The following is a 25745-nucleotide window of genomic DNA, read 5'->3' as shown; positions in this document are numbered from 1 at the left end:
ACACCGAAAACTTCGTTACATATAGCCTACAAAAGACATATGGGTTTAATTGTCCATGGGCGCCTAAATGACTGGCACCGAATGTTCCTGTCTTGGCAATCTGAACCCCAGTGAAGAAATACCAATTTGAAATCGTGTGCATCTCTTAGTCTACTCTAGTACGATTGGGCGACAGGGATATGTAAAACTATAGATATTCCTGTTGGGCGATATCCCTGTTGGGCGATTCTATATTTTTTGATATAGCAGACAGGAGGTCACAAAATAACATCATGCAACGAAGTCATACCAACGGGTTCGCCCGCCCGAATATGTTTAATTATTAGTTACGCGCCCTACAGTTTCCAAGACACCTCACAATGTTCGCTCTAAGCATAGTGTCCTATATGGTGTCGACACAGGCAAATCTCACGCCTCAGTGAAATTGCATCACGTCACAATTTCCATTTGGCTACAGGCAATTTGACGGTCCTTTTTGACCGGCTCGCCGAGCATTAAATTTGGTAAAACAGGTAGGCCTATCAATCGAAAGCTGACTCTGCGCTGATTACGAAAATATAAATTTTATTCCGCTCGTGGTCCTGGAACTCCCGCAATCAGCCTCGAATTTTTTATTGTTATGAAGATTGGCATTGGGACGCAACAACGCTGTCTGGCGAAACGAGAGAGTAGCTCAAGAGAAAAAGAGCCAGACAGCATTGTTCAGCATTGTTGTTGCATTGCAGTTCCAGTCGTCCGTTGTGCGATATGAATGAACACTTGAACAGTCGGTTCCGAAACCTCTAGAAACCGATCATTATCAAATATTCCATTTCAAAGTGATTGCCATGTACAACAATAGGAAAACAGGAGTTTCCGTTCCATAGTCGCATTCGATAGTATAACAAACGAGGTCATATTTTGCGGCCGTGCGAACTTACCTGAGATTAACATCAACATTTAACATTGTTGGGTTATATTTCTCATCTGAACAGTCACACACAATGTACAATGCGATAAAACGCAATATGCTGTCATGAACAGATAGGAGGATGTCTAACGACACGCATCAGTAGCGATCCTTTACCCTAACATCCACCTCGGCCTAGAGTGCCCGATGTCAGTTCGGCCCTTTCTACTAGTTCTTTCCATTCCTTCTAAGTGCTTTCTTTCGTCGGATCTTTTACCGGGCTTTTTGTCGCCGTAAGATCGGCAACGGCGGGGGAAGAGAAGCCCAAATAAACCTCCGACGGGAATCGACTCCGATCCGTCAGATTGGTGGGCGCATATCGTTAGTCGTAACCACTACACTATCTCTCCCGGAATAAGACTTAGTAAAGCATTTTGAAATGCTGAAATTGATTTCAGTTTCAAAATACTGTTGTTGTTGATCAAAGTACGCCCTTCTCTTGTACCCAACATCACTATTCCTATAATTGAAAACGTGAAGAGATTACCGCACCACGGCCCGTATTCAGGAAACGTTACTCAGTGCAAAACTCATTTCAAGACAAAATCGTCCAGTTGGATAAGTAAAAATGATAAGGCTATTTGTTTTTACCTGATCTGAACATTATTTGAAATTTGCTGGCTTAAAAACCACTGCTGTAAGAAGTTCACTCCAGCTCAGTGGACAGGATGCGGTAAGTAATCCGGATCCGGAAAACTGGTGTTAGCAACAAATCGCCATCGCTAGAGCGAAATGACGCTGCATTGCAAGCTTAAAATGCTTTTCAACGATTAGCAAGTTTATACGTCGTCAGTCTCCACAATGTGGTAAAATTGTTGGCCGTTTATAATGTAATTAGTCTCCATCAACTCTAGGAGGAGGGCTGTTATTCTCAGGAGGCAGACATGTCCACGAAGGTGAAATATGCCACCGACATGGAGAAATCCGTTTTGGTTAATAATTTCGAAAAACGAGGATGGAGCCAGGTTAGTACAATCTTAGTATCTCATAAAAACCCATCCTCAAACATCTGCTCGATCGGTGTTCCGTGCTGAATTATAAGATAATACTGTCTTTGCTGATTTCACGCTTTCACGTATAGTCGAGTTGCAAAATACGGTAATCAATAGTAGATTGATAAAAAGATTGTGGTCGGGATCAGGACACTGTAAAACCCGCAAAACTCGCAAAACCCGTAAAACCTGCAAAACTCGCAAAATCTGCAAAAGCAAGGCATAGCTTATTCAGGTAATTGTGAGTACCATATCTTTTACAATATTGTTGCTGTATGGCCTCAAGATATCATGGAATAGTTATGATGAAATTAAATTGCAGGTATCGTATAACTATACATCAGGGTTTTGCGGTTGTCCAGGAGGTTTTTTTGGGAAACTAACAGGGTTTTGCGGTTGCTTAGCAGGGTTTTGCGGTTGTGTGGGAGGGTTTTGAGGGTCACCAACAGGGTTTTGCTGGTGCTTAGCAGGGTTTTGCGGTTGTCAGGAAGAGTTTTGCGGTTAACTACCCGGGTTTTGCGGTTGTCTAGGTGGGTTTTGCGGGTAACCAGCATGGTTTTGCGGGTGCATAACAAGGTTATGCTCCAATATGGAATCGGTGTCTCGTGCACACCAAAGATTCTACTGACTGCACACAGGTGTGACGCTGAGAACCGTCTTAGCACACCAAAGATATTACGCTAAACGTACCAGGATTCCAACCTGGGTTATGCTGATGTCTGGAAGGGTTTTGCGGTTAACTACGCGGGTTTTACGGTTGTATAGGCGGGTCTTGCGGTTGACTACAGTAGTTTTGCGGTTGTATAGGAGAGTTTTGTGGTTGTAGAGGAGGGTTTCGCGGTTGACTACCAGGGTTTTGCTTGTGACTAGCAAGGTTTTGCAATTGTATAGAAGGGTTTTGCGACCTATTGAAAGGTTTTGCGGGTAACTAGGAGGGTTTTGCGGTTGAGTAATCAGCGCTTTTTGGTTTTACGATCATGACAAGCCAGTGTTCCCCCATGACACCAACAAATGTTTCCCATGAACACAAATAAGAATTTATAAACGTCAAAATAAATTGTTTTTTTTGTGCTTTAGGTGAGATGTATGTTAGGGTTGGAGAGGTGGGTTCGGGAAGGGGGGATATTAGGGTTACTTGGAGGGGAGTGTTAGGGTTAGATAGATAATGGGGTTCGGGAAGGGGGGATATTAGGGTTGGGGAGAAGTGGGATATTAGGGTAGGGGGAGAGGGGTATGTTAGGGTTGGGCTGAGGGACACGATATCCAACCCTAATATCCCCCCTCTCCCCAACCCTAATATCCTCCCTCTCCCCCAAACCTAATATCCCCTCTCCCCCAACCTTAATAACCCAACAATTTATTTTGACGTTTATAAATTTTTAATTAGGTTAATGGGAAACATTTGTTGGTGTCATGGGGAACACTGGCATGTCATGATCGTAAAACGAAGAAGCGCCGAATAATCACCCGCAAAACCGGCTACTTACCTTCCAAACCCTGTTTTTCACCCGCCTAAGCCTTAGGCTATAGTAAACCGAAGAACTCCTAGTTACCCGCAAATCCCTTCCAGACAACTGCAAAACCCTCCTATACAGCCGCAAAACTCTACTATAGTCAACCGCAAAACTCTTCCACACAACCGCAAAACGCAGATAGCCACCGACAAAACCCGGCTGTATCCAGACTGGAATCGGTGGTTGTTTTCGACAACATGTTGTGCGTGACAGACGAATTTCTCGCGTGATTGGAGAATTTCATCCGCGTGACGAATATATTTTTCCTTCTGATTCGACACTGAATTACTTATTAAACGACACAATGTGCTAAAATATGCCTTGTATACGCCGGACTAGGTTTACGCCGTATATTAACTGTTGCGCAAGGCAAATACCATGTCGTGGTCAGCTTCACCGATAGGCCTATACGGCTATACCTAAGAAATTGCCAGAAATTGCAGTTATGTCCAGCAGAGTTGTGTGTACGTACAGTTTACAACTGTACAAACTACCAATCTTGTTATTTGACACTTGACAGTCACTGGTTCACTGGTTTTGTGAGTACTTCTGGTTGTTTATTTAACATAAATTAAGTTGGCGGACACCTAGAAAACGTGATATTGGTGTTCTGCTGTATGATTTTCCTGCAGGCTGCATCAATTGCTAGCTTAGAGGGGTCAAACCCCTCCCATTTCAAACTTTAACCCCGATCTTTTTAAATTCTGATTCTATATCTAGAGTAATTCCCTCTCAACATGCAAACGCCCGTCTCCACACCATTTCAGATCAACTTGAAAATTTTCACATCGATCAGGCATTAAATTTGGTGCATAACAAACTTTGTTTCAAGAAAATCGGACAATTCGTTACAGAGTTATTCCAATTTGAAAAATGACATTTTGTGCTCACTCGGCCGTGACGCTATACCGCTTGGAACCTGTGTCTAATTGTAATTACATTATAGTGATCAAATTGCTGCCGGGCAGACTTAAATTTCTGTAGTAAGATATTTTGGTATATGCTTATTGTGATAGACCTAAATTTTTAACTTTACTAATGGGGTTTAGGGGTCAAATGTCAATTCAAAGTCATCATGTTTTCAAAATCAGCCATGCGTAACAAATATGCAACTCTGCCTAGCGTAATTCTATTTAAACCGATTTTTTCGAGGAAGGTGTCAAATGGAAGCTTGGAAAGAGTAGAACGTTGCTGAATTGGTATTGCATGTGATATTTGACTGCCACTTGTCTAAAACTTCATTGAAAAGATGCGCTCTAAATAGTGCATGACCTGTTCTGCATAAAGAGTCAAAGTATATTGTTAACCGTGTTCCTGTCTTATATTCAATTCATAACCAATTCTGATGGATTCTAATTGGTAACAGCTTTCATATGACACCTTACTTATGAATTTTGAGTTAGATAGAGTCGTGCCAGAGAGTTCAGAAATATCGTCACGCATCACTGATTTTAACATACTGGTATGTCAATTTTCAAATCAAGATTTAAACCTTGATTCTGTAATGCGGAGGGGAATTCCTAGTGAGTGAAGAACATGTACCACCAATCATTGCTTACCAGCATTACTACCTGCAGCCTGTATATGTAATGATTTTAGCAGTTATAATTATACGCAAATTTCATGGTTGAGTAAGCACGAAATCCTCATTCTTCATACTGCAATTGATCAAGAACCGATCAATAAAGTTATATTAATTAAATTCTATTCTACTCTGAATTGGGTACTTTAGTTGTACATGATATTGCAGAGAAATCTGAGAGGGTGTGAAGACGAATTGAAATATTATTTGGATGTTGACTAGAATTACTGATAGTCGGTAAACCCAGAAGCACCCTTGCAAGCACTATGCACATGCAATAAATAAAAGTACTCTCTGAGCATGGCAATAATTATCTACTGAAACACATTATCATATAAGGAGTAGAATAAAGTCAAAATCAGATAATCACTGAATTAATATAATTAAAATTAATTAAAAAATGACCTATTTTGCATTATGCACCATATTATATTTTTAACCATGTTGCTGTCAAATATCAATAATAAAACCAAGTTTCGTGCATTCTAGTTGGAAACAGCTTTCAAATGACACCTTGCTTGTGAATTTTGGTTTAAATAGAATTGCACCAGATGAGTTGAAAAATATTGTTACGCATCACCGATTTTAACATATGCCAATTTTGAAATCGCGTTTTGAACCTTGACCCAATACTGTGGAGCGGGGAAATTCGTGGTAAGTGAAGAACATGCACCAACAATTATTGCTAAATAACATTCAAACCCTTACTTTACGTAACCTCTGAGCTATATCAGTTACAATCACACACAGGTTTTGTGTTGCCAAATTTCATGGTTGAGTAATCACAAAATCATCATTTTTCAAACTGCAATAACTCAAGAGCCGTTCAACGAAATTGTCCGAAATAAATTTCGTTGTACTAAGAACTAGATACTTTAGTTGTATATAAATTTAGAGAAAAATCTGAGAGGGTGTGGAGACGGATTTAAAAAATATTTGCATGGTGACAGGGAATTACTCTCTAATAATATTCACTTTCATTGGGTTTACGTGTTTTTTAAACTAATTTTTAGTAAAAGTTTTGCACGGCGACAGTTCTAAGCATGAGATATTGCTTTATTAAGGTGTCTGCTGATGAGGATTGGAATTTCTATTGGACGAACGTGAACACGACTCGAAGCATTTTCAGCCTTGAAACTGGATACAGGTTTGAGCATTTTGAAGATCACGCCATTGTGGTACAAAAAATTTGATACAGAAAATTTTCCAGAATTTCAATTTTCTGCGCAATTTTTGCTCTGTTATCAGTTGGAAGCATAGCATAGTGGTATGAGTATTAACTGCTTTGGTTGTACCCACTATCAGATTATGGATTACTAGCCTAGGGATTGATACGCAACTCCCGCAAAACCTGTGGTTACGCTCGGGCAAGCAGTCTCTCGTATTGCTTAGTAATCTGAAGGCAGTATAATTACTAGTGCCATAGCTTGCGACCAGGGGGAGGGGGGGGTCAAATTTAATCAAGCTGGTCTCAAACAAAAGCTAATGTCACACTGATTCCGACAAGAAGAAATAAATTCTTGTCAGGACAATGGAATGGAACCACCTCAAAAGAGCCTCCAAAGTCTGAAATTTGGCATTCAGCGCTAGGGTCGCCTGCTATAGCACAACCAACTATGATACTTTTAGATTACTTAGCCGGAAGAGATACTATTTGCCCAAGCGTAACCACGGAGAGTTGCGTATCCATCAATAGGTTAGTAATCTATAATCAGATCAATGACTGTAGGCCTGGGGTGTCAAACTCAACTTGTGTCGCTGGCCGGATCCAAACAATTTTGTGGCTCGTGGTCCGTACCAGTCAAATGAGTCCAAAATTATACCTTCAAATCCACACCTTTGTTTTTCACAAGTATGCTTCATTTATCAAATAGTATCCAACAGTATACAATATATTACAGGTCATAATTAAGACTCTACGGTAGCAACAACGTTATTTGCAAACGACAAAATTGGCAAAAATACGATGATCGGCAGATTGAATGAACAACCAAAACAATGCCGGTACCGTAGCTCTAACAATGACATAAGTCGGTATATTTCTATTCTGCTCCCTTCGTCTTAGTCTAGCGGCGTTGGCCCTGCATATTCGTTGTCAGGACTACAAGATAGTTACGGTAACTGTAAATGCAGGCGATGGAATTTCATTACCGGGTCCGGGTCTGGGGCTTTTTGGGCAGAATAAGGTAGCCTATACAACGTTGTGACCAGAGACATTTCAATTGCATTCTTCATGTAGCCTAAGTAATAGTAATATATTATTCATGTACTGTAAATAAACGGTTTTGCATTGGCGTTTTCGCCTCTATGAATAAATAACTAATTTTTTTATCCATTTTCCGAATATTCTACACTCGGTATGCACTATTTTGCCTTCTTGGGATGTGGTGTGAAAATTCAACACTGTGCCGGCCGATGCTTATTATTCGGCCAATGAACATGTCCGACATTTGCTGTGTGGAGGGATTTTTACATCAAAGTATTTCATACTTCAAATCTCAACTATTGTTGGAAATATCATGGATATTTCAAGTCTTTTTGCATTTGCTCAGAATTGCTTCCCGGGACGGATCAAATTGTCTGGCGTGCCGGATGAGTCCCACAGCCGTATGTTTGACACCGCTGCTTTAGGCTATATACAGCCTATATCACATAAATTAAAATATCAAAGGTGGTTAAAGCCGTTGCCAGGTAGAAGTAGAGGTGACATCATACATTTCTACTCAATTACAAGTGGAAGTAGCAATTTCCAAGATTGCGGTTAAATCGATGTGGCTATTTTCGAAATTGCAAGATGCATCTTTCTGACTAATGCGAAATGACTAATAATTAGGGCAAGTTTTTGCAACTTATGCAACTTTTTTTACAGCTTCCGGCAGCTTCTTAAATACTCAAAAGTTATGAAACATGGTGTTTTAAGATGTTTGGAGGAATCTTGTATAGAAACTTTTTACAACTTATCTCCATTTTTTTTCATGCAACTTTTTGCAGCTTTTTCGATTTTTCACGAAACTTTTCAATTTTTTTCGAGTTTTCATACAACTAACTTTTCACTGGAAATATTTGGCACTACATGCAAATAGATCGCTTGATTATTTCACTGTCGTTCAAACTGGGCTTCCTTTCTGATTAGGCGTACATTAGGGTGGAGTGAAAAAAAAGAAAAATTTGGATTTCAAAAAGTGCCTTTGATATTTGGTCCTAAATCTTGAATGAATTACTTCTATCATCGTTACAGGTTCCTGCACCCTCTAGTGGCCGTGCAATTTGACCGAACGAGCTGAAAATAGCTAATTTTGCCATATCTTGATACGCGCTTATGCTAGAAAGCTAGTTTTGGGCTTAAAAGCTGCGGAAGCAACATGTTTCTATCTCACTTCCATAGAACTTTGTCTCAAAAATGTAGAGAAAAAAGTTACAAGCAAATTATTGATTTTTAGACCGCCTTCAAAATGTCGGTTTGTTTTACCTAGTTTGCAATGCCAATTTGTTTGTTACAATTTGTTACATTGCTGCTTTAACAACAAAATCTTGTTTGGTGGACCTATAAGTGGATTTATATATCAACTTAGCATAATTTTGATGAGGAAGAGAGAATGATTAAAGTTTCATCATATTGAATCATCACAAACCCTTGTCATGAACTTGGTGGAACGGGTATCTTTCTGTTGAACTCTACAACACATGATAGGCCTAGATCAGACCTGGGCAAAGTGCGGCCCGCGAAGCTATTCTGTGCGGCCCGCGAAAGGTTGCTTGGAAGTCAAAACATAAAATCTTGCTTCTTGAATGACTAAAACCATAGGCTGTATCTACTGAACAGGAAATTCGTTGACTTTGAAGCCTGTTCATTAATAAGCCACGATTACGCTGCCTACGTACCACGCATACGTAATCCTGATTCAAAATAAAGGCAACGTGGTAAAGTACGAGTAGCAATTAAAAGTCACAAGAAATCACTCTTTCCCCATAGTTTAGTTCAAACATTCTTTGTTGCCATTGTCACATTACGCAATGTACGGTATGTGTTTCAAATTGTTACGTGATACGTTTCCAAATCCCTAACTTGTAAAACAAGTCAATCAGTGCTCGCGATTACTATATGACTCATCATATTCATCGCCCATAACGGATTACCGGGCATGCCAAAAAAATAATCCTGCAAACTGAAAATCATGCAGAGCATGTCGCCGAGATTAAGCATTTTAATTTTAAAGTCGGTCTTATGACAAACACACGAAACACTCGGTCAAGAAAGGGCGAGGTACAGAAAAACTCCAAGCTCCACTCAACATCAAGGCTATATAAGCTGCACCATGCTCGAAAGGTAGCGACCAAGAAAATAGGCTTTGTACTATTGTACCTTAGGGCTCTTCAAAAATGACTTTTTTTCTCAAATCCTACTGGCTACTTGATAAAATTGTTCGGTTACCTAATTTAAGCCTACACACAAAATTTGGTTCAATTCCAGCCAGTAACCGCTGTGCTACAGGAGAAGTAAGTTTCTATTTATTATATAAAAATAAATAATAAAAAATTTGAAAATTTTCTGTTCACCCCATGAAAGTGTTAGGCTGTCTATAGAAACGGTGCTCACCAAATTTGGTTCAATTCCAACCAGTGGAAGCGGAGTTATTGCCGTTGAAAAATTTGGATTTGAATAAAATAGTATTTACGGTGAGCACAACTTTAATAAATAAACAAAGAATCGGTCACTCGGCCCGCCAGCGTACTTTCTACTTCTCATTTGGCCCGCGAAGGAAAATAATTGCCCACCCCTGGCCTAGATTGTTCAAAAAGCGAATTAGTTACAGTAAATCAGCTATATAATTTATTTATACCTCATACCTGTATGTTTTGTTGAAAATGATGATTTCCATATCACTTGAGACATTGTTAAACTGTTTTATATATTATAGCCTACATATTGTTCAAGATACTGTACTCATCTTTGGAATATTCTGGAACTTTGATAGTCAACCTTAAGTCTCCCAGTAGGAGTGATGATAACTCATTTTTAAAGTGTTCTGGTTTCTGGTGTATCTTGGAGTAGATCATATAATACTCTTGTATATTGGTGTTAAAACTGACTTCTCCATATGCAGTGTCAAGGTCGCTGTAATATACTCTGCTATGTGTGTGAATTTAACTGATGTTTTCTAGTATAAGTACAGATTCAGAATTTCATCATGTTTGACTTATAGCAGATTGTGGTTTATCATATGTACAAGTAATTGACATACTGTTAACAAGAAAAAGATCAAAGTTTGTTGTTGCTTGCAAGAAGTTGCACAGCGGAGAAAGTTTTCAAAATGTTGATGGTTTTCATTCTGGAATACTCCCAATAAAAAGACAAGTGATTGAGGGTATGCTCAACTTTGATCACTTACTTTAGTTGTGATCAAACAACTGCATTTAACTGTCTTTTAGCTGGGAGTATTCCAGAAGGAAAACCATCAACACTTTGAAAAGTTTATCCACCCCTCAACTTATCGCAAGCGACGACAGACTTGGATATTTTTCCTGTTAACATCATGTCAGATACTTGTACATATGATAAACCACAATCTGCTATAAGTCGAACATGATGAAATTCTGAATCTGTACATATACTAGACCAGTGGTTCTTAACCTCGCCCCCAGCGCCCCCCAGGGTCTTGAAGGGGGGCGGAAACGCTCAGGGGGCGCTGTGCTCAGGGGGGCGGTATGGGGGGCGCTAGAGAAAAATGGCTTCGCAGTAGATGATGTGGTGATAGGACATATCCATAATGAGTATTCAGAGCAAATTAACACCGAAAACTTCGTTACATATAGCCTTCAAAATACATATAGGTTTAATTGTCCATGGGCGCCTAAATGACTGACACCGAATGTTCCTGTCTTGGCAATCTGAACCCCAGAAGACGAATTCCATGTGGCAGGGAAAAATTATATGTCAGTGAAGAAATACCAATCTGAAATCGTGTGCGTCTTTTAGTTTAGTACGATTGGGCGACAGGGATATTCCTGTTGGGCGATATCCCCATTGAGCGAGTCTATATTTTTTGATATTGCAGACAGGTCACGAAATAACATCATGCAACGAAGTCATACCAACGGGTTCGCCCGCCCGAATATGTTTAATTAATAGTAACGAGCCGTACAGTTTCCAAGAAACCTCACAATGTTCGCTTCAAGTTTTGATGAGTCCGCGCACACTCAACAACTCACTGCGCTGACCCTTGGACAACAGTGCGTAACGACTAAAATAAGGTAATAACTCCGGATTTGTTGTGCACAACGTAGATTTTCTGTGTGCAGAGACCGTGTCAGCACTGCGCACGTGCACAGCTTAGAGGGAACATTGCACCTCACTTAGCTCTACCGGTAAATGTGTTTTTGCGAGCAGAGAGAGGATAAATATTGATCTCAATTTACATGCAATTCCCGATGATATTGACCAATTCAATCATTAATTAGTGAAATTTTTCGCACTTCGCGCGAATAGGCGAGAATAGCTGCCTCAGTAAATGGACACCAAATGTAAATACCTAATAGGCTATTAGCAAATAGCGGACAGCCTAATGGGGGTCTGGGAGTGAAGTCCCTCAAAGTTTGGTTTATCACCCGATGGGGGCCCAGGACCAACGTTTTTTGTTTGGGGGGGCTGACGAAGTGCTGTTACGGCCCTGGTAACAAATAATTGTACCTGCGGGCACGCCCGAATATGTTTAATTATTTATTACGTGCCCTTTATTTTCCTATACATTATCTCACTCAGTGCTACTGGTAAATCTGATTACCACCTATTCATTCATGCATTATGGAAAATTTTGGTACCTAGGGCGACCAGGCCACACAAACTTTGCTGACCATCAAAATCACGATATGGGGTTCGTGGGGGCGATGCCCTCAGAAGTTCGGTTTATCACGCTCTGGGTGCGCAAGGCAGTCGTTTTTAGGGGGGTTAACGAAGTGCTGTTACGGCCCTCCCTCTTACTCATTGTCTTTATTACATTCCTTACAATATGAAGTTGGGGGGGGGGGGGCGCTGGAGCACGATAATTTTTGAAAGGGGGCGCTGGAAGAAAAAAGGTTAAGAACCACTGTACTAGACAATATCAGTTCAATTCACACACTTAGCAGAGTATATTACAGCGACCTGTTCATACACCCAGCGGCCTATGATACTACACATGGAGGAGTCAGTTTTAATACCAATATTCAAGAGTATTATATGATCAACTCCATGATACACCAGAAACCAGAACACTTTCAAAATGAGTTATCATCACTCCTACTGGGAGACTTAAGGTTGACTATCAACATTGCGGAATATTCCAAAACTGAGTACAGGAACTTGTACAATATGTATAATATATAAATCAGTTTAACAATGAATAAGTGATACGGAAATAATCATTTTCAACAAAACATACAGGTACGAGGTATATAGAAATTATCTAACTGATTTACTGTAACTGATTCACTTTTTGAAAAATCCAGGCTAGGCCTATCGTTTGTTGCAGAGTTAAACAGGAAGATACCCTTTTCACCAAGTTCATATCATGAAGGTTTGTGATGATGTAACATAATGAAAGTTCAATCATTCTCTCTTCCTCATCAAAATTTTGCTAAGTTGATATATAAATCTACTTATAGGTCCGCCAAACAAGATTTTGTTGTTAAAGCAGCAATGTAACAAATTGTAACATGCAAATTGGCATAGCAAGCTTGGTAAAACCAACCAACATTTTAATGGCGGTCTAAAAATCAATAATTTGCTTGTAACTTTTTTTCTGTACTTTTTCAAGACAAAGTTCTATGGAAGTGAGACTGAAACATGTTGCTTCCGCATCTTTTGAGCCCAAAACTAGCTTTCTAGCATAAGCTGGTATCAAGATATGGCAAAATTGACTATTTTCGGCTCGTTCGGTGAAATTGCACGGCCACTAGAGGGTGCAAGAACCTGAAATTATAATAGAAGTAATTCATTCGAGATTTGGGACCAAATATCAAAGGCACTTTTTGAAATTCAAATTTTTCTTTTTTTCACTCCACCCTAGCGTACATTCAGGCTAGACCGCCGAAATTTATATTTCCACTGGGCCAATTTTTCAGGCTATTGATTTTGTGAAAATCACTGACACTGAGTTTTGCTACAGTGCCTTGGATAAGGATCGATTCGACTGTCTCATAGGCCTACCCTAGTAATTTCAAGGAACTTGTCCATAAATGCTACATTCTAGTGCAAGTCTCGTGAAAAATAAGTGCAACTTTCCACGGATTTGACTGCAACATAAACTTGCCCTACTAATAATATTGCAATAGGTACGATCTTCAAAGATTTATTCAGTTTCCATGATGCAGGGAACAGGCTATTTCACATGGTTTTCATGGCAATTTAAGTGATAGAAGTATGTTTACTTATGACAAAACTAACTTCCTTGTACGATTCGAGTTGAGTCATATCCGTATTCTGAGAAAATGACTAAAGTCAAGTCGAGTCATCAGAAAATCGTGACTCGAGTCATTACAACTCTGCTACATCTAAATATCATGTGACTGAATTCGTACTTGGGGATAGCTGTTTCAAGTAATCCTACTGACCTTGTTTTGCAGACTGTCAGATGATCAAATCATAAATCACTTTCCGAATCATTATGAGCTCACAAGAAAGGATTTGATGGTGAAGAATATCAAGAGGTATCGAAAGGAGTTGGAAAAAGAAGGCAACCCTCTAGCTGAAAAGGTGGTATAGCAATCTCCGTTTCTGTGTAATGTGACTAGCAGAGACTATATAGACCAGGGGTGTTAAACTCAAATGACGTTGCGAGCCGGATTCAAACCTTCAGATAGCTCGCGGGCTGCACCAGTAAAATGATTCCAAAATATTACCTCAAAATCAATGTCTTTGTTTTTCATTGGAATACTTAGAGCCTACACAGTAGCATATTACATTATAATGCGGATCATAGGGGTTAAAATCTAGCGACACCTTTGTTCGCAAACAATGAAAATGGCAATGACGCGATGATTGGGCGGCTAAATACAGTTATAAACCAACAGAACAGTGGCTCTAACGATCAATATAAGTTGGCATATTTCGATACTGCCTTTGTTTTGTCGTATAATGGCGTCAACCCTGCGTATGTGTTGTAAGGAATACAAAGGTTTTAGCTGTTATAGAAGGCGTATGTCGTCTGATAAACCTGCTACAGTTGTAACCTGAGTTCCACGAAATGTGTGACTGGGTAGATAATACTGAAATTGGAGTGATAGACGCACGTTCCTTGCATTAGTCCTTGATATGACAACTTCAGCGTGAATGCAACGACATTATGACATTCCGTGGCCTACACCAAATACCATGTGTTCTATGCTGGAAGAGAGCCAGAGATGAGCATTGGTTAATTCCTAGTGATATTTTTTATATGGTTTCGAGGCTTTTTCCTGTTGTTTTGCAGGATTAAATGCCAGTTCTAAATACAAACAGCTTACATTTTTGGTGGTTTCTGATTTGCCGTAATATTTTACTATGAACTAGAGTCGGTCGAAGGGATCTGCGTTGCTACTCAAGTGGCTCAAGTAACGCCTCACACTTTCAGTCAATTACAAGTAGAAGTAATAATTAACAAGACATTTTGAAAACTATTTCAAGTGGAATACGGAATTAAAGGTCTGTGGAATTCAGTAAATATCCAAGTACATTTGGTCGGTGGAGGGTGGTCGCATACATTCAACAGTTAGTCGGAGGTGGCTATATACGAAATCGCAAGATGCATCGTTGTACCTAATGCAAAATGACTATGATGACACCACCCATGGGTAGAATCTTTGAAAAATATATTCAGTTACCGTGATTCAGAGGCTATTTCACGTGTTTCTCATGACAATTTAACTCATGAAAGTGGGGGAATATTACCCTAAACTACTTTCTACTTTACTAAAACCTAATTGCAAATGTAATTAGTTCATCCAGAATACTAACTGTTCAGGTAGATGTTGCAGTAGTTGTAAAACGTTACCACTTCCGTAAGTACTGCAAGTAGCCAAAATGTACTTGAGTGCGTAAAAAAAGTAGAAATATTTGACATATATAATATCTCAAAAACGTGATGTGATAGAGCAAGAATAACGTCAGATTCGTATTCAGCGCCCCCAAATTAGGCGTAGTTGACCCAAAGAATTCATATTGCAGAAATCGTGTAGACCAATGTAATAGAGTTAGGAGTATTTTTCACTGTGGAAGCCTTGAAACGTCGATTGCTCATATCGCAGCATACGGAACACGTAGTACAAAGCTAAGCTTACGCACGTTGGTGGAAACGACATATCTGTGAAGTTGCGATCAACCCACAGCATTGTTAGAAAATAGGCATGGTAAAAAAATAACAAGTGATGTAGAGTAGGGCTCTTCAAAAATGTCTTTTTTTCTCAAATCATACTGGCTACTTAATAAAATTGTTAGGTTACCTAATTTAAGCCTACACACCAAATTTGGTTCAATTCCAACCAGTAGCCGCATTGCTACAGGAGAAGAAAGTTTAATTTTATTATATAAAAGTAAATAGCAAAAAATTTGAACATTTTCTGTTCACCCTGCATGAAAGTGTAAGGTTGTGTATAGAAACGATGTTCACCTAATTTGGTTCAATTCCAACCAGTGCAAGCGGAGTTATGGCCGTCGAAAAATTTGGATTTGAATAAAATAGTATTTACGGTGGGCACCACTATGATAAATAATTGAAGAATTGGTCACCGTAAATGCTATTTTATTCATAATCCAAATTTTTCGACGTAAAGTATATAGGCAATATTCAATTTGTGTCATACTCAAATATTTGACTCGACTCAAACCTGATTCTCAATTCAGAATCGAATAACTCGGAATCACTCGATTTTGCTCAGCCCGCCCCTAGTTATCGGTTTTATTGGAATCATCTCAAAAATCCGATATCTTTTGAGATGTAGTTGTGATGTCTATTGCAGGACGAATCCGGTCGCCACGTACACCTCGACTTCATTCCCGTTACGTTTCTTCTTCCGGCCGATTACAATCTGTTTGTCGAAGAGTTCAGAAAGAATCCTTCCAGCACTTGGATCATGAAACCTTGCGGGAAGGTTGCTCGATGCTCTGTGTTTTGACGTTCAAAATTTTGCAACACCTCACCTAGACTAGTGCAAACGTACAAACTACCGATCTTCTTGATTTCTGAGTGGATCTAATTTGAGTTATAATTGCTCATTTTAAAAACCAAGTAGTTCTAGTTCTAATTGCAAATTTTGAAAAGTGAGTAGTTTTAGTTCTCGTTTCACATTTTGAAAAGTGGGTAGTTCTTGCTCCAGTTCAGGGGCGGCCAGCCCCTGGCCCGTGAGAATGTTTTGAGTGGCTTTGAGGCAATTTTCGAAATTAGTTTCATCATCAAAAATGGATTGCCCAGATTGTGAGCTTGCGAGGCCATCCAAAAATTTGATTAGTCTGGCCGCAACACTTGAGATGTTGATAACCAAAATATCAGTTCCGACGCATTGGCGGATGCATGGGCCAGTCACAGTTTTCGTAGATCTTCGTACATTACAATAAAGTAAAAGTAGAATATTTTCCGGAAGGTTTATCTAAAGTAAAAATTTTCTTAACCCTTTGCGCAATATGTTGTCACTCGATTTCTTGCTTTTGATATTAGTACCATAGTGTCCTATAATATGGTGTGGACACAGCGAGACTGAACGGCTCACTGCATTTGGGTTACGTCATAGTTTCCATTTGACCAAAGGCAACTTTACGGCCATTTTTGACTGGCTTGCCGAAAGCTAAATTCAATAAAATGGGTACTAATGGAAAGCTGCTGCTGTACTGATTACGAAAATATAAATTTTATTCTCATAGACCTGGAACCCCCCAAAATCAGCCTCGAAATTTACATTGTGATCGAGTTTGGCATTGTGACGCAACAATTTTGTCTGGCAAAACGAGAGTGAAGCTAAGAAGAAAAAGCAAGACAGCACTGTTGCGTCGCGATACCAAACTCGATCACAATGAAAATTTCGAGGCTGATTTTGGGGGGTTCGAGGTCCACGAGAATAAAATTTATATTTTCGTAATCAGTACAGCAGCAGTTTTCCATTAATACCCATTTTATCGAATTTAGCTTTCGGCAAGCCAGTCAAAAATGGCCGTAAAGTTGCCTTTGGGGAAATGGAAACTATGACGTAACCCAAATGCAGTGAGCCGTTCAGTCTCGCTGTGTCCACACCATATAGGACACTGTTGGTACCCCTCCTGAAAATGAAGACAAAAACGCCTGATGTACCAGATTAAGTCTAACTTTATTCGCAATTACGAGTGAAAGTGTCGTCCAACATGCGACCTTGCGTTTGCACTCGCTGAAATACCGTCGACGATGCAACCTATGCACAAAATGATTGACTCATTTTGGCCGTAACTTTCGATATCGATATTTACAGGTACCGAATAGTCCCGTCTTTACAAACTGAGCGCAGCGATATACACGAGTAACAATGTTATTGACATATAAACTTTGAAAAATTGTCGCGCCCGGCGCGGCTAATGGCCCACGCAATGGTTCGTCAATTGCATGTGGCCCTTTGGCCGAAAAGGTTGGCCACCCCTGTTCTAGTTGCAAGTTTTGAAAAGTGAGTAGTCAAAGTTCTAATTGCGGAGTTCGAAAAGTGAGTAGTTTCAGTTGAAGTTGCGCGTTTTCAGAAGTGAATAGCTCTACTTGTAATAGCTCATTTACAAAATGTTAGTTGCTGAACAGATAGAAAATAGGTGTCGTCGTCCGCCATGAATCGTGATGCAGGTTCTCGGATGTGTGATATTTCGTCCGCCATTGCTAGCTCACTACTAATGGCGGCAAATCCCGGGATAGGTTTTGGGGTCATAACGCTTCACATTTCAGACTCAAAACCCAGTGCATTTGAAATGCCGATTTTTTATCCAATATTTCTTTGCTAATTTGCAATTGAGTAACTCATATTAGTGGCTTCGGAAGTGAGTCTAGTTAGTTGTGATTTGTTAGGTATTTGCGTATTTTTTTTTTTTTAATTTTGTTTGTGAGCTTTAAAAAGTGAGTGCAGTAGTTCTAGTTCTGATTGTGCAATTTCAAAACTGGTAGTTTGTACATGTCGGACCTCACCATTTCAGGCGCGTGGAATTGGGATATTTTTGATCAACAAGCTGTCGCAGATCAAGAAATGGTCGAGAGACAGCCGGGTGGCGAATTTCGCACCGCAGTCCGCAAGAGACTCCTACGTCATAGGGAGATATATCGACAATCCGTTGCTGATTGGTGGAAAGAAATTCGATCTGAGAATGTGAGTAGCTTGCATGTAGGCGAGGTTAGATTAAAGTTTAAAGGAAATTTCATTTAGTTTTCCTACCATCGGTTGGGTTCCAACCAGTGCCACTTAATTCCGATTTTAAATTTCAAGCTTTTTATAATATAATAGTATTTTGGGTGGCTTATTTTGTTTCTTCGCCAGGACCAAATATTGTGTTCCAAGCATGCCTGTAGTGATGGTGGTGCTTTTTTTCAAGAGGTGGTCAATATAGTTAGTTGAACAGTTGGTTCGTGGTACAGAACTTGAAGATAGCTTTCAATACAACATCCATTCTATTAAAATATATATTCAACTCGAAGACTTTTCGGGTGCCTCTTTTCAAGAGTTAACAGCACACTGAAGGGATTTAAACAGAATGAAAAGCAAAACCAGAAAGGCGAAGTATGACGCAACAATCAGAAATTACATACCATGAAGTCCGCAATGTCACAATGGCAACAATAACAAACTTGAAGTGTACGGTACTAGTAACATAGCATTTTGAAACCAAACAATAACAAACACGAATTAAAACGCACTAATGGGAAATTTGTAAGTTATACAGAAAATCTTTTTGTCTACATAAAATAGGCTTGGTCAATTGGATGATTGTTGATTCTAGGGCTTTCAAATGAAACAAGGATCTGCCTCGCGCAATGACAGTAAACATTTGGTCATTATAGTTTTGAGCACTAGAAGGGTTCTCACTTAAATGTTGGCCAATTGCCGAAGCGTATGCTTGGTAATCGTCGTAACAGTCGGTTTTGGCGGCTGATTTGCATTGTCGTGCGAACTCCGTACGGTCATTTGCGCAAGTTTTTGAGCGAATCAATTTGGGAATGTGTTGAGTTATCCGTTCAAACAATCTGTGTGATGTACGTCCCACATACCTACTATCACAGTGGCACTTAAATTCGTAGACGACGTTACTTGCATTTAAAGCAGGGAGTACATCCTTTCGGAAGTTTGGCAGAAGTGGTTTGGTTGTATACACCACATGCGCATTTACACTATAATAACAACGGTGCACCGCCGATTTGATCAACTTTTCAAACCGATTGGACACATTGCCTAGCCAAGGTAGATGTAAAAATGCCGGGCATTTTTCTGGTCCATAATTGGGAGGTTGATCCGAACGTTTTAACACTCTTGCGAAGGAGCATTTCAATATATGCTCAGGATAGCCTTTTTTTGATAGGATAGAATGGATCTCATCCAATTCACGTGGCAATTTTTCTGGCGAACAGATGCGCAAGGCCCGTTGAACCAGAGTTGATATTAGGTTGAGTTTTCGCCGCTTCGGGCAGAAAGCATCCCAACGGATATAGTTAGTGTTGCTACTCGAGTAGAAGTAGGAATAATGCCGCAAATTTCTACTCAATTACAAGTAGAAGTAGCCATTTTCACGACATGTTTATGCTGTTTAAGGTAGAAGTAAAATAGCAGATATGAAAAGTACTAGGTACAGTCTTGTAGTTCAGTGGCGATAAAAAGTCGATTTGGTTGAGGGTTCGCATAAATTTAACAGTAAATTTTTTAATTTGAGCATTCGTATTGGAAGCTGACGACCGACGGATGCAAAATTACTAATGACCTACAAACAAGTAGAGTCTTCGAAAGTATATTCAGTTACTTTGATACATGCTGTTCTTATGATAATTTCACTCATAAAATTGATCTAAACTTATCTCAAAACCACTTTCTACTAATGAAAATCTAAAGTGTCAAAAGCGAGTGGTTTTGCTTCGTTCCCTTTCTATAACCTTGTTAAAAGCATGACTGATGTAATTCACAAAAATATAAGACCAGGGGTTCTCAACCTTTCTTTGGCCGTGGCCCATTTTCCGGTTTGTAAATGATCTGTGGCCCACCTCTTATCCTAATGTCTTAATCACGGGCGCCGATATGTCTATTTCTATATAACATGCACATTTTTCTGTTACTATTAATAATAATATTTAAATCCAAACCGCTAGGGACATGAAATCGCGCAAAGCACGACGAAAATTTTTAATTGAATAACTATTCTCATGGAACCGACCGTATAGATCGGGTAACTCTGGTGTACATTATGGCCGTCCGCTTTTCCACTCAATCGCGAAACCCAATGATCTAATACTCGCATCCACTGTTTGGATGGGGTTTTATTTCCACTAGATACGGTGGAGAATAACATAATCATTCTGGCCCAGCTTTAAACAATTCTTTAGTGAATGGGATACTACAGAGAAGTGGAAGAAGATTTTTTTTCCTATGCAAGCTGTACATTTGTACAATGTAGCCTACAAGTACATAGTATGTCTATGTCTTTTGCCTACTGAAGTTGCGATGTCAGAACATTCAATCCATAGATACAATCAATTCGTGTGTCTCTCACATTATGTACAATGATTTCCAAGTGAACGTTTTAAACCGACTCCAAAGATTAATGTGCTGCGCAAAATCCTCAATACATTACGATTCGTTGTGATGGCGCCCTATACTTCAACAGGAAGTTGATAATTGATAATAAATTGCAATTATGTGTATTTTTAAGTTACATTGATACAACGTGTCGAAGTAGGCTATCATAAATCTACATCAAATATACTTCAGTCCCAGTTTAAATGTAGGCTACACGCTTTTCAACGAGTTTCCCGCTCCCATTTTCGACTTGTACATTGTATCTTCATACGTGCCACTACGGCACATCAGGGTTGGATGAAAAGCTTCAAGTAGCCTTTAAGCCCACGTCAAATTCGATAATATGAATACATTTTCGAGCGAATAACATAACAAATATAACCAAGCTTTCACTAATTGTACAATTTTCCAAATAGTTCTATGGCCCACCTCAAAATCCTCCTGTGGCCCACAGTTTGAGAACCCCTGTACTAGACAGACAAGCATGTAAAATACAGGAAAATATGTTTCCTAAGCTTGTTGCTGTTTCTTTAGTATTGTGCTTACTAGACGAATCTAGGCGCTATCCCGTGTAGTTCTGGAAAGCAAATATCATAGTTCAATGTCAAGAACACAGCTTTTTTTATCTTATCCAATTTAACAACATGTTTCCATATAAACAGGTATGTCCTTGTCACATCATATCGTCCGTTAAAATGCTACATGTATCGCTTGGGCTTCTGTCGATTTTGCACGGTCAAGTATACACAAAACACCAACGAGTTGGACAACATGTTCGTCCATTTGACGAATGTCTCCATACAAAAACACGGCGATGAATACAATCACATCCACGGAGGAAAATGGACGATAAGGTGGGAATCGTGTATTTTCAATTACATCCAAACTGAACTTTGCCCAGCCCTATTGTTAGGGTTTATGCAAAGAATATGCATGGCTATCGAGTCATATTCATAATATCGTAATTTTCCTCTGTCCTAACACTTTCTGGCCTTATACCAATCATGTGGCGACTTATCTCTTCTTCGAAGTTACAATGAAAAATCTGTCTTGGCCATCCTACTCTCGAGTCATAAGACTTTGTTCGAGTCATGCACAATGAATGACTCGAGTGCAAGTCGAGTCAATACAAATATGGACTCGAGTCGAGGCATTTTACGCGTTTGAAAAATGACCGGAGTCAAGTGGAGTCTCCAAAAAAGTGTGACTCGAGTCATGAATCGACTCATTAAATCCCAGGTCATCGCTATTCAAATAGATGCAATTTATGAAAATATACTCAGTCACCACGATTCAGGGGCTGTTTCGTCCGCTTAATAAGGTAATTTCACTCATAAACGTGAAACACATCCTGAATCTACTTTCTAATTCGCAAAATCCAAAGTAAATAATAAGCAGTTTTGCCTAACACCTACTTGGAAACTTCTAAAACGTAGAAGTATTTATTACTGACCACCTCTGGTCAGCACCAACATCTGGAAATGACTACGATTGAACCTTTACAGCAACCTTCGTCATTACCTCGAAAGCACTCGCGGCAAGGCAGTGACAGACAAGTTATTCGATGAGATCAACTGGTTGACGGTGTGCTCGCTGAAGGCGGTGTCTGGAACCATGGCGAACGATCGTCATTGTTTTGAATGTTACGGTTATGACATCATCATCGATGACAGGTTGAAGCCGTGGTTGATCGAGGTATGACTTAACTAAGGCTGCGCATATCGATTTGAGGACTCGAACACGATTCTAGTATCAATTGTAATGATACGAGCCATGTAGTGGGAGCTGATTTTTTCGGGTAACGAATATATTATGCCTTCACATCAAGAGTAATGTATCATCAATCGAAAACACAGTTACAATGCTGTATTTCCACCATTAGACCATCAAAACCTTGTCTGGCGTTTTTTCAACATTGGAAAATAGATTGCACAAGGACAGAATATTAATACGGATACAACCGAATAATATATTCATATCGAAATAAGCCCACATTTTTCCGGCTGTCACTTGTCAGCAACTGGTTGAGATTTCATAAGAAGTTCGTATGTCAACAGTCGTATCACAAAGTATGATGTCGTGAGCTTAACAATTCGAATAATCGAGACTAATTCATGTTCTGTGATATGACTGTTGATATATAAAGTTGTTCTGAATACTGTACTAGTTGCTGACGATTTCATTTTCAATATGAAGATATTTTTCGGTTGCATATTGAAGCTCTGGAGGGTCAAGAGCAGACCTGGGCAAAGTGCGGCCCGCGACACGATTACGACTGGCTCGCGAAAAGTGCCCTGGAATTTAGAACATAAATCCTACTTTCGAATACTAATGTGTGAACTAAAACCATAGACTGCATAAACTGAACCGGAAATGTGTTAACTTTTAATCCTGTTTGTTCATCTGTGTATGCTACAGTGATTACGTAGCCTACGTATGGGTCGTATAATCTGGATTCAAAATAATGCCAATATAGCAAAGTATGCCGTAAGAATTAAAGTCAAAAGTAACAGTTTCCAGATAGTTCATTGTTGCGATTGTTACATTGCGAATTACGGGGTCTGTGCTTTAAATTGTAATGTCATACGCTTCCGATCCATAATCCGTTAATCAAGTCACCCAAAAACGATGAACAGGCATGTTAAAAAATATAGATGGATGCTGAAGGCAGACATTGATGAAGATTGGGAGAACTACATAGGAAGTGAAACAGAGGGACACCGGTCAGTTTAGTTTGTGGTGAGCAGGTCGCCGTGTTTAGAGATATATTTTTAATCGGCAATATGAGAAAAACTCTGGCTGAGGCCTGGAGAGCACACATTTCAGGGAATCTGCCAGCGAAACTCTTAAAACAGCAAAGCTAAATACCAAGCTACACACAGCTCGGGACCAATTTTGTAATATCCCAAATACATTTTGACGTCTCCATAGGAAAAAGGGTCCAAGGTCAATGTCATTTAAATGTGTTAATAATTATTCTTGCTTTGCATTGTTTTGAATATTGAAACTGATTGAATAAATTCTGATTTTCTGATTTGGCCCGCCTGGAAAAATAATTGTCCACCCCTGATCTAGAGGCCATTTTACCCCTCCCCCCACGCAGAAATGGGGGGTTGCTGACTTGAAAATGGGGGTAATTCCCTTAAGTCAATTTTTATTGAAGTTTTAGGTCTTTTGTCGGGATTTGAGCACCCCCTTTTTTCGATTTAAAAAAAGTCATTTTCACTCCACCCTACTCTGCATAAACTTACCGCAAGTCTTTCTCTACTTCGAATTGCTTCCGATGTTTCGTTTTTAATAGACCCATGGTGCTGAATCTGATAGGTACTATCAGTACCGTAACTGCCGCACTCCAAACCCCCCAATGGTGGGGGGGAAGCTCGAAAGGGGCACAAAATTATTTTGTGAATTAATATAAATTATAGAGTATTTTTTTGAAAATTTATGCAACTTTTTCAAAAACTTTTCGCGCTGTGCGCGATTTAATGGCGCCAAATATATTGATTATAGGGTGCCCTTCCCTCAAGAAAAAACACGGATGATTTATAGAAGTAGGCCTTTCGGCGTCGGCCATCACCACGCCACGACGTACCAAGACATATGAAATTTTAGGCCATAGAAGGAACTTACGACCGAGAAGTGTGCCAGAACGATCGGCAGCGAGAAACCCTTGGCCAAAAAAGACTGTCCTTATGCTGACCGAAAACTTCGATATATACATATCACATGCTTAATTTTCCATGCGCCTAAATGGCTGGCGCCGAATGTTCCTGCCTTGGCCATCTGAACCCCACAAGACAAATACCATCGCGCCGAGTTTACGGTAGTTTAGTACGTTTGGGCGTTTTCAATATCTTTTTACATAGCAGACATCAGCTCATAAAACAACATCATGTAACATCATCATGTATTATACCAATGGGTCCGCCCAAATATGTTTAATTATTATTTACGGGCTCTACATTTTCAAAGACAAGTCACCCGGCTTTACCACTAAATCTGATTACGTGACTCAGCTCAGAGAGAGGATACAAAATTGATTGCTATATATATGCAATTTCCGATCATATTGACCTATTCAATCATGAAGTAGAGAAATTTTTCGCGCTTCGCGCAGTCAGTCGATATAAGCTGTCTCACTGTGCAACAGAACAAATGTCGCTGAGAACTAGTGGCAATAAGTACAGCCCGATGGGGTCTGGGGTTCAGTCTTATCACCCTGTGGGGGTCCAAGAGCAACGTTTTTTTTTTGTAGGTGGGCTGACGAAGGGCTGTTCGGTCCTGGCCTCCTGGGTACTATAAAGTGTGAAGTGTGTAGTGCGGAGAAAACAAATTCTCTTACCTGGCTCAAAAGTACCACATCATGTCATGGCGATTCACATTCCCAGGTGAACGCATCGCCCTCTCTCACATCAACTACGGCCAACGACAGAATAATGAAATACAGTCTGATCAACGATATCATCAACATCGTGATGCCGCAAGGTGAACCGCCGGACGTGAAATGGAACAAGACTCCGCCAAAAGAAACGTACGGCCAGTTTGATCTGCTGTACGACGAAGAACTCGCTCAGCATGGTGAAAATGCATCGGGGCCTTTGTCGAGTGACCCTAGAGACTCAAGGAGCAGGGGTATGATGGCTCCTGGGGCGAGAGGCCGGGATCATAGTAGAACAAGGGGAATGACTACTTGGAAATGAAAATATCATTCAAGACAGTGGTCTGCAACCTTTGGTCCACATTGAGTTTCCTACCAGTGCTGTCAGAGTTTGATAACTTTTCTCTTGATATAGTATGAAGTCACCTTTGGGGTTGAAGTCATGAAAATACATTGCAGGAATAAATGGAATTGTTGGTGTTCCTGCCAGAGTAAGAATATCTAACCGTCGCTATTAGGCCAAGTGATCGGCGTTGAATAGTCTACGCCATTTGAGTTAACAGTAGTGCAAATGCGACACGCAGAGGAAAATAATTCATCGCAA

The 25745-nt window shown here is 39.8% G+C and overlaps 1 protein-coding gene across 1 annotated transcript; it reads left to right on the top strand.

Annotated features, from left to right (window-relative positions):
* Positions 1-1696: 1696 nt before the first annotated feature.
* LOC145449008 (polyglutamylase complex subunit TTLL1-like) lies at positions 1697-25623 on the top strand. The gene is made up of 8 exons (XM_080327469.1): positions 1697-1914; positions 6102-6184; positions 13639-13768; positions 16009-16140; positions 18185-18354; positions 21426-21617; positions 22269-22458; positions 25152-25623. The coding sequence occupies exons 1-8, from the start codon at positions 1834-1836 to the stop codon at positions 25461-25463; spliced, it is 1290 nt and encodes a 429-aa protein (XP_080183595.1). The 5' UTR covers positions 1697-1833; the 3' UTR covers positions 25464-25623.
* Positions 25624-25745: the final 122 nt, after the last annotated feature.

This window comes from Botryllus schlosseri, chromosome 10 (assembly GCF_051294905.1).
Source record: "Botryllus schlosseri isolate E-star chromosome 10, Bs_hap1, whole genome shotgun sequence".
NCBI lineage: Eukaryota > Metazoa > Chordata > Ascidiacea > Stolidobranchia > Styelidae > Botryllus > Botryllus schlosseri.
This window is presented reverse-complemented; position numbering and strand designations above follow the sequence as displayed.

What these genes read in the sequence shown, in the direction of transcription:
- LOC145449008 (XM_080327469.1), top strand. Translation starts at nt 1,834, where the DNA reads ATGTCCACGAAGGTGAAATATGCCACCGACATGGAGAAATCCGTTTTG. An exon ending in TCATGAAACCTTGCGGGAAG is followed by an intron (nt 16,141 to 18,184) that starts GTTGCTCGATGC and finishes TCACCATTTCAG; the next exon opens with GCGCGTGGAATTGGGATATT. An exon ending in AAGAAATTCGATCTGAGAAT is followed by an intron (nt 18,355 to 21,425) that starts GTGAGTAGCTTG and finishes CCATATAAACAG; the next exon opens with GTATGTCCTTGTCACATCAT.